This window comes from Octopus bimaculoides, chromosome 2 (assembly GCF_001194135.2).
Source record: "Octopus bimaculoides isolate UCB-OBI-ISO-001 chromosome 2, ASM119413v2, whole genome shotgun sequence".
Taxonomy (NCBI): Eukaryota; Metazoa; Mollusca; class Cephalopoda; order Octopoda; family Octopodidae; genus Octopus; species Octopus bimaculoides.
Genome location: NC_068982.1, coordinates 168,937,904 through 168,948,472, shown reverse-complemented (window position 1 = coordinate 168,948,472; position 10,569 = coordinate 168,937,904). Strand labels below are relative to the sequence as shown.

The 10,569-nt window shown below is 35.8% G+C and overlaps 1 protein-coding gene across 1 annotated transcript in view; it reads right to left on the bottom strand.

Moving 5' to 3' along the window:
- The window catches only part of LOC106876847 (peroxidase-like protein), a 57,769-nt gene that overhangs the window by 37,056 nt on the left and 10,144 nt on the right, over positions 1-10,569 (bottom strand). The window contains exon 4 of the mRNA XM_014925568.2: positions 5,121-5,253. Within this exon, the coding sequence (XP_014781054.1) occupies positions 5,121-5,253 (133 nt within the window). The remainder of the gene's footprint in view (positions 1-5,120; positions 5,254-10,569) is intronic.

Below are 10,569 nucleotides of genomic sequence, written 5' to 3'. Positions count from 1 at the left end.
AACAGAAACAATTCCTATCATAGTAGGTGCCTTAGGTATAATAAAAAAATATTCAGACAAATACATAACAAAAACACCAGGACTTACAAATATATATAACATACAGAAAATTGCACTACTGGGCACTGCACATATCCTACGCAAAACACTTTCAATACAATAACCATAAGAGCATCACAGCAAACCACAGCACATACCCAAGGCACACAGAGCTGCGCTCGGTAGTGAAGTGAAAGCACGTTATAAAAATAAAACTACTGAACAATAATAATAATAATAATAATAATAATAATAATAATAATAATAATAATAATAATAATAATACATTGGACACTTTGCAACAAGTATGGACTCGACAGTAATGAAGTGGTACGAACATAAACCCGAAGGCATCATCAAAAATGATAATGCAAAGATTCTATGGGATTTTATGATTCAGTGTGACCATGAGATAGAGCGTAGGAAGCCAAACGTAGTATTAACTGAGAAAGAAAGCAAACGATGCTGGATCATAGATATAGCATGCCCAGCTGACAACAAGGTATGCGACAATAATGAAGAAAGAAAAGTCGATAGATATGATAGGTTAGCTTGGGAGGTTAAGCAGTTGTGATCGCCGAAAAAGGTGGGAACAGTGAGTAAAAATCTTGAGAAGTACATAGAACAAATAGGGGCTGCAATAAGGGTGGAGCACCTGCAGAAAACAGCACTGCATGGAACCGTTCGAATACTTCAGATAGTGCTCGAAAAACAAGGGGTGTTACCTTAGTTCACTGGTAGTGAACAGCTGGCATCGTAGTACATCTTCAGTGTTAGAAGCTGTGCAAAGACAATAAATAATAAGATGTGAGAGCGATAAAACACTGCTCCGAAATTTATCCAAAAACATCGGAAATAAAGACATCGCATGGAGTCAAAAATAGCTGGCAAAGGGTTGGACTATATCCGAGTAAGTAATACTCATTGAAATTTATTTCTATTCTTCAAATGAAATGATGTATTTTAACTGGATATTATCTTCACTGCTCGCACAGCACATGTAAACACGCTTGATGCATTACAATCCATCAACACCGGATCATCTCCGGCCCCAAACACCATGTACAAAAAAATTACAAATAAATTAAGTAATACAGGAATTATTCAACCCAAGAATAACAATCGGGAAGTGCGTACTCTAAACTTGTTACGCAAAAAGTACGAAGAGCTGCACATGCAAAACAATCTGACAACAAAAATGAATGGACCGGTACCCTACGAAAATGATGACCGTCAAAATAAAGGGCCGGACGTTGTTCCTCATGTCTCGCAAATAAAACCAAAACGGCATAAATGGACACGTGAGGAATATATTTCAATCCTACACGCTTATTTTACAGCAGTGCTCTACCCAAAGAACGAAAACTCAACAACATATACATATAAAATATGGAAGAAAAATAACCTAAATAAAGATTTGGATACAGCAATGAACCCTAATAAACTAGCTAACATACGAAGATATATTCTCAAAGCAAATATAGAGGAAAGAGAAAAGGCGATATGAACAGCGAATAGCAGCAGCGTTTGAAAAAGAAAAAAAACCGTTTATGATCATAGTGTTCTCAGGTTAGAGAACAAATGAAAATTGAAGAGATCAGAATGAGAGAGAGAGAGAGAGAGAGAGAGAGAGAGAGAAAGAGAGAGAAAGAAAGAGAGAGAGAGAAGGGGGAGAGAGAGAAAGGTGGGGATAAGTTTGGGTAAAGGGTGGAGGACTTAAGGAAGAAACCGGACTCATAATGGCTGCTCAAAGCCAGTCATAGCGGACGAACATCGTTTAGGCAAAGATAGACAAATCTGCGGAAAGTGCAAAGTACAGAGTACTTTGTAATAAGAAAGAGGAATCCGCTTTGATAATAATAATAATAATAATAATAATAATAATAATAATAAAAATAATAATAATAATAATGATGATGATGATAATAATAATAATAATAATAATAATAATAATAATAATAATAATAATAATAATAATGATAATAATAATAATCGTTTCTACTACAGGCACAAGGCTTGAAATTTGGGGGAAGGGGATAGTCAATAACATCGACCTCAGTACTCAGCTGGTACTTAATTTATCGACCCCGAAAGGATGAAAGGCAAAGTCGACCTCGGCGGAATTTGAACTCAGAATGTAGCGACAGACGAAATACCGCTAAGCATTTCGCCAGGAATGCTAACGATTATTCCAGCTCGCCGCCTTAATAATAATAATAATAATAATAATAATAATAATAATAATAATAATAATAATAATAATAATTATAATAATAATAATAATAATGATGATGATGATAATAATAATAATAATAATGATGATAATGATGATGATGATGATAATAATACTTGTGATGCATGTCTGGTGTTCCCTTATCAGGCGGGTAGTTATGTATATTGAGCTTCGTATATTTTACCCCAGTGTCACTTTGATGGCACGCACGGCTCTCTCACTAAATAGTAATAATAATTTTGAAGTAGCTGAATGTGTATAATGGCGGACAAAATACCTTGCAGTATTTTGTTACTTGCTTTTATGGATGATCGCATTTAATTTTAGAGAATAATTTCTAGTAGCAGCTGTGGATTGTTGATATGACGTTTTGCAGAGATAAAATATTTAAAAGAAGCTTAAGAAACTGTGACAGTGCACGAAGTTAGCCTTTGAAATGCGTGTCAAGAATAAAGAATTCAACACGAAGGATGTGTTAAATTTAATTGGTCACTAAGGCGTAGGAATGGTTGAAGCTGAAGACAAAAACGAACAAGTTATTTAAAGGAAAAAATAATGAGTTAGGAAATAAGACGACTCTGTTGTGTGAAAATGAAAGTATGTCGAGAGAAAATGTCAAAATGTATCCAAACTTCTTTCATATGATAGTGTGGACATTCTTTTTATTAGCATCAGGAGCTATTGCTCAGCTCGTAGGCATCTGCTTCTACTGCTTATATCGAAGTAGATACTTTGATGCATAATAAACTAGCGTAGCACCAACTGTTTTGTTAGTAATCCCTAGAACTTATAGTGCTAGAATATCAGTTTGTCGAGAATTGCATCAAATATATTTCAATTTTTGGTAACATGCGCGAAATGTCACAACGTCGTCTATTACCCTTACTGCATTTGCATACCTGCTGCCAAAGATATAATCTAGGCTTGGTCTTCAAATCCCCTGTTATACATGGTACAACTGTATCGAAACGATGGTTGGCCTGTCTGATGGCAGAGAGATGTCGGTTTCACAGTCTGCCGTGGACTACCTTGCTGCCTTCTCTCACTGCATTAGAACTACAGAATACCCAAGAAGCTTCTGTTTGGTGAGCTCCAGCACGGCAAGCGCTCCCATGACGGCCAGAGGAAACGGTTTAAAGACAGCCTAAAGGTATCACTGAAGACCTTCAGCATTGACACGTCATCATGGGAGGCAGACAACTTTAGATAGGACCAAGTGGCGGGCCGCTGTTCACAACGGTGCCCCGCCAACATGAAAGTAACAAGAAAGCTGCTGCAGAGAAGCGCAGGCAGAACAGAAAGAACAATGCTTTGAAGCCCCCGGCCCCTGCTACCATCCCCTGTCCCTACTGCAGCAGATCTTTCTAAGCGCGGATTGGGTTTATCAGCCTTCTCCGCACTCACCGATGATGACCTCCCCAGGATGATCAGATGGTCCTCGTCGTTCCGACGGACGAACAACACAGAACCCAAATTTGAACTTAGAACGCTAAGCCAGAACAGATACTGCATACCATCTATTTGGACACTCTAATATTTCGCCAATGCATCATTCCTGACTGGGGATTCATTTATTGACCCCAAAATATGAAATTATGATTCAATCTCAACGGGATTTGATATCTGATTGTAGCGAGCTCGAAATTATGTGAACAATTTTATCCAGCATTCTGTAAATTGTGCTGATTGTCCGCCTGCAGTCACCTATTACTTAAAATATCAATATCACTTAACTACAAAAGAAAATTATGATATTAATGATAGTACTGGTAATGTCAATAATAGCAATACAAATAAAAATAGCCAAAACATTAAAGGGGACAATATTATAAAACACAAGTCTTTACAATGACAAGATAATTAAAATAATTAAAATATCTTCCTTCACTCAGGATATTATTTTGAAGGGTCACTTAAATAATAAAATAATTAAAATTCCAACAGATAACATATCGGCAAGAGAAACGAAAATACATTTCCTGACACAAGAATCTTGATATTAATATCAACGATATCCAACATGGCGAATATAAAACAACCACCCCCGCAGTCAACGTATTGTGCTGTCACGCCATACAGTAAGTCAGTTGTTAGAAATCTACGTGTACTTTTCTTTTGACTGAATGTATTTTTGTCAAGTGATCACATTTCTTAGACAGCTCTTCGTTGTGTCTTTGAGTATGGTTTTTAAAAGCATTTTTCGTGTGCCTCTAATTAACCTTCAACATCAACATGTTTAACTATCAGCAAGTATCTTGACACATGAAAGTACATCAGAGCTCTTTTATAATGTCATCATAAAACTAAAGCCTTTCTTTCTTTCTTTCTTTCTTTCTTTCTTTCTTTCTTTCTTTCTTTCTTTCTCTCTTTCTTTCTTTCTTTCTTTCTTTCTTTCTTTCTTTCTTTCTTTCTTTCTTTCTTTCTTTCTTTCTTTCTTTCTCCTCTCTCTCAATTTCCATTAGCTCCCACCCACACTAAATACATCAAATACACTATGTTCCAACACCGTTTTAATATTTAAGCTCGAACACTATGTTGGCTTGCCAAATCCTTTAAATACATCGAGATTGTAATGCATCGACTAACTCTATTTCATTAATTTCCGCTGCAATCATAGACCAAATAGCTATAATCATACACCTAGATACATTAAAAACACGTCAGTTAATTACTATAATTACGACAACGCTATTCTAAAACAAGACGACCTTACACACAGAAGATATCAGTACTATGAAACACTTATGAATCGATAAGTCATCACTTTTAATCATGGCGACTGAGTAAATAATTAATCGTATATATAAAGAAGTAAATAAAAAATAAATGGCAAGGTTTTCATATTTACCTTTTCGACAATTCTTTGGTGGCAGTAATTGACAGAACCCCACTGTTTTTTAAGGCATCTGTAACTCTAGGAGCTTTGGAAATGAATATATTATGCATAAATATCGCTGTGTTTTTGCGGACACGATCAACCCCTGTTGGATACATAAAAGACTACTTATAGAATGGCAATAATAACAGCGATAATAGAATCAAAAACAAAAATACACTGGAAGTCGTGCAGATTACAATAATAGTAACAATTATGTAGCAGTAGTGTATAAGTATGGTAATGTAGTAATAGAGTTGATAATGATAATGTTCGCAGTGGTAAAAATGATAATGAGAGAATTATATTTCGCTAGTTAGGTATGTTGTTTAGGGAATTAGCAGATGTTCCATAAGTAAGAAGAGCGTTTAAACATTTATACAATGTCAATGTTGCATTGGTTATGGCAAAATCGGTGGTTATAAATTTGTTTCCTCCAAGAGAAGCAGCAGAACGCTTCCAGTAAAATATCATCTCTCGACTACAGACAGAAAAGTTAGTTTATGCGATCGGTGATCACGTAACCAATCATAAAAAGGAAACCAACGACAAAGAAACAGTGAGGAAAGAAACAGCTGCACTACTTGGAACGATTTAAGCAGCAGTACATTAAGTGTATCATGAACTGCACTACTCTATCTGTGACACTAAATAGTCTTCTTGCAATCGATTGAAAAACAACAAAAGCAAAACAGGTAATGCTTTCTAAAGTACCAGTTTTATTATCATAACAGTTTTATTATCATAACAGCATACATATACACTGAGTTTGATACACACCCCTAAACTTATATACAAAAGTAACAAAAATAAGGACAAAAAATATATAACATTTTTTAAGGTTTTCTGCTCTTGAGAAACACGCTCAAATTTCTCGTTATCCCTAGATTGATGGTAACATTAAAAATATTACCTTCATGTTAAAGTCGACTGGGCGGAACCCATTCTCTGTAGGCTATAGAATAAAACCAAATATCATCGGTATGAAGAATAAATTGAAGTAAATTGAAATTTGCATTGCCGCCTACATGACAACCAAGATACTTAGTTTTACTCAAAGACCAGCCGGACAATTCATGACTGAAGTCGGTCACCTCTCTCTCGGCAACATGTGTAATTGTACTGAAATCCTTCGGTACATTAATATACAACAGAAAGATACTTTAAATGTCATCTTAAAAAAATACTCTAACAGATAAAAAGCAGAAACAAAAAAAAAACAGAACAAAACAAAACAAGCAAGCATAAAACGAACGAAGGGAGGTAACTGAAGTAAGTCAATAGCATGAATACAAATAAACTAATGTGCAGGTATTGTACTAATGACATACGCAAAATATGGAATTTTATCTCTTATACGAAGAAACAAAAACATACAAACAGTAAAACCAATTGAGACCCTCCTCCATTTCAGCTCCATATACTCTGTTGGATTCCTATCTTATTCTAATAGTTTACAGGATTCAGTAGTACCACATGCTAACTGAGTCGACTTCCTTGAATTCTACTGCACATATCCACAGAGACAAGACAAACCTAAATTATCTGGTTAACACATCAGACAGAAAGATTCCACAATTTCGCATTTTACTATGCACTTCTGAAACACTGCATAAAGAATGAGGCAGCATCTTCCGGAACAAAAATGAAGCATGGCATATTCAGTGAGCTATTAGTCAACTCGAGAGTGCAGTGATTTGTATCTGGTTGTCAAATCTATGTCAATCGTGATTACAGCAACGTGATCATTGCTGTAGCTAAGGTACTTAATACCCATCATCCAAGATTTCTTTGCTCTAAATTATTAGGTCAAGTTAGTATCATTCACTAATGTAATAAATAAGATTTGAGGGAGATTTGGCCATTGTTTCTCACTGACTGCAACAGCAGTCCTGGTGCCAATGAGAGAGTCTATATGCGGTCATCCAACTTATTAGAAATAGTCACCAAATAAAGCGGCGAGCTGACAGAAACGTTAGCACGCCGGGCGAAATGCTTAGCGGTATTTCGTCTGTCTTTACGTTCTGAGTTCAATTTGCAGACTTCAAAAGCGAACAGGCAGATACGAATAGGGGAGCGGTGGAGCCAGAAGCTCCTGCACAGACAGTATATTCTTTGAAGTCGAAATGTTGATGTAGACCAAACAACAATCCATCAATGGCTGAGAAGTCCAGGACTGAAACTAGAAGCTGAAGGTTTCATATTGGCAGCACAACATCAAAACTTGCTTCCCCAAAACTACCAGGCTAACGTTCTTCAAAACGGTTCTGACACTAAATGCAGACTCTGCGATACATTTGACGAAACAATCGACCATCTCGTCTCGGGATGTCCTGAGCTGACACCAAACGAATACAAAAATCACCACAATAGGGTAGGACAGTATTTACATTGGAAAATATGCAAACACAACAAAATAAGCACTCTTGCTTACTGGTATGGACATCATCTTGAGCCAGTCGTTGGAGGCAAAAATGTCACTATCCTTTGGGATTTTCCAGTCAACTCTTACTGAAAGATCCAGAATAATCGGTCAGACATAATTATTAAAGACAGGGAGGAAATTACTTTTAGACTAATAAATGTAAGTGTTCTCTATTGATAAAAATATATCTGTAAAGGAATTTAACAAATCAAATAAATATAAGGACCTAGAAATTGAAATACAAAAGACGTGGCATCTTAAAGCAAGAACTGTTAGTGTTATTCTAGGTGACCTAGGTATGATACAAAAAGAATATCAGAAACATCTAGACAACATCCCAGGAGAACCATGCCTCAGAGAAATCCAAAAGATTGTACTGACAAGTACTGCCCATATCCTTAGAAAGACCTTATCTATTTAAATGTCCGTGTTGTATTACATGAAGATATTTCACTACTGCTCCTGCTACTTCCCCATCTCAAGCTTTCTGTCATACTATAACATCTCTTACCCATCACTCGCTTTAGGGTGCTGGGTGTGTCTCGGCAAGTGATTGTAACAAGCATGCAAATTAAAAGTAATTAACAACAATAACAACGACGACAACGACGATGACAACAACTACAACAACAACAACAACAACAATAATAATAGCTAACGATAACGCTATGTAAAGGACTAGGACAAATGGTAAAGGCGCCGCATCCGACAAGTGTCCCACTATGCAGCAGGGTGGGCACAGTCGTAATCCAGCAAGACATAAATGGAATAAACAAGTAAACATGCTGATTATGGAGTGTGACTACCTGAGCATCCCAGTGGATGCAAATGACGTACCAGTCAGAGGGTACAGAAAATGAATGCACAGAAAATGGAAGGCAATGGATCTATTTGAAATTACTGAACAAAACTTATGTGACCAAGCACGAGTAATACGAAAGAATGGATGGTTAACGGAATTGGAGCTGGAGGCTATTAAAAAAAGGATATCATGTGATGCTGGGAATGCGAGATACGTAAGTGATATTAGTGGAAGAAATGGACAATTGTTCACAAGAATATACAACTATGAAACGTGAAAGAATCGAGATTAGTGACTATTTAAACAATGAAGACCAAATAGTAATAAAAAAAGATCTTGGATTTATTGAATAAAGAAGAAAGAATTTATGTGCGACTTCAAGAAAGGTAACAACTGGAGACTAAATCAAGAGACAAGTAAAGTCAATAATGTATTGAGACACATTGAAACAAAGAACATCACACAAACAAATAAACGCTTCAAAGCTGCAAGTAAGATTGTGGAAGAAAGGATAGGATTGAGAACTATTAGGAACAGAACATCGACTGATTTCTAAACAACTTTGGAACTAAACAACTTTGGTGGAAAAGGAGAATTTCAGAAGATATAAACTTCCTGAACATTGTAGTGTCAGGAAAAGAAAAGGACAATTGAAGAATGATCGCAAATTTGAAAAATTGAAGAAGTATGGTGTAGATACAAAAGGTCTGAATGTTATAGTTGAATAACTGAAGCAGCGTATACTTGTCAAAAAAGCAGAGCTAACTAGGTTTGAACAACAGATTAAACAATACCAGCAAAACCAATTATTTAGAATCGACCAAAAAGATTTTATCAAGAAATTAATGATGATATACCGGGCTTTGCAAAATTCCTGTTACACTCGGTTTTAATCTTTCGAGAGATTAACGTGTGTGATAGAAAAAAAATGCCTCCTAATCGCTGTATCAATCCAAAAAGACGATAATGTATCTCTAAAAGAAACGGAGAAACTCTCAAAATACAAATATCTGGAAATAGAGATATCCCGAATGTGGAACTTAAAAACAGAAACAATCCTGTAATAATAGGTGCATTAGGTATGATTAAGAAGCATGCAGAGAAATACATAACCAATACACCAAGACTTACGAATATATATAACATACAAAAAATAGCACTACTAGACAGTGCACACATACTTCTTAAAGCACTTTCAATACAGTGAAAATAACAAAACCAAAACCAAGTCACTCAGAGCTGTGCTCGGTAGTACAGTGAAGGCACGTGATAAAAATAAGACTACAGAATAACAACAAAACAACAATAATATTAATGATATTAACGATATATTATGAATAACATAAATAACAATAACAATATCAACAACAATGTCAGTCTTAGTAGAAAGTTTCCAATTTTGCCTTGTTAGCCATGCAACAGCAAAACATCATCAACGAAAAACAAGAAGCAAAAACAAACAAAAACAGTAAAAATAATAGTGTTTGTCAGTTCCAGATGTTGCTGTTGATGTTGCCAAATTAAATGAAGTTATTTCACGCGAAATCTATCCAAATAAAAATATGGCTATTGTTCTGTCAAACTTGAGAGTTTGATAAGGAATTAATTAAATTATATTCACATCAATAGAACCAGAATCAAAACCTAACGTGATAAGGGAACAAATTTAAGAGATTTTAGTTTCAAATTAATCTTTGTTTTGCGATTTAACGTTTAATTTTTCCGCCCCCAAAATAACATGACGAGAGATTCGTTTGAAAGGTTTCGGAATAGAATTTCTTCAGCCAATGTCTTCAGGCATAGTCTCTAAGAATAAAGCACATTTTAAATAAACAGATATCTATCTTCTTGACATCAAACTTTTGTTCATATATATATATTTCGCTAGCTTTTTCCCCAGTAGCTTAACTGAATGGCCTCAATGGTAATGGCACGAAACCACTATGATATTTTGCGCCATTGATTGACGAGGAAAACTCAGCTGCGAATATTCCGTATATAGGCGTAGGAGTGGCTGTGTGGTAAGTAGCTTGCTTACCAACCACATGGTTCCGGGTTCAGTCCCACTGCGTGGCATCTTGGGCAAGTGTCTTCTACTATAGCCTCGGGCCGACCAAAGCCTTGTGAGTGGATTTGGTAGACGGAAACTGAAAGAAGCCCGTCGTATATATGTATATATATATATATATATATAT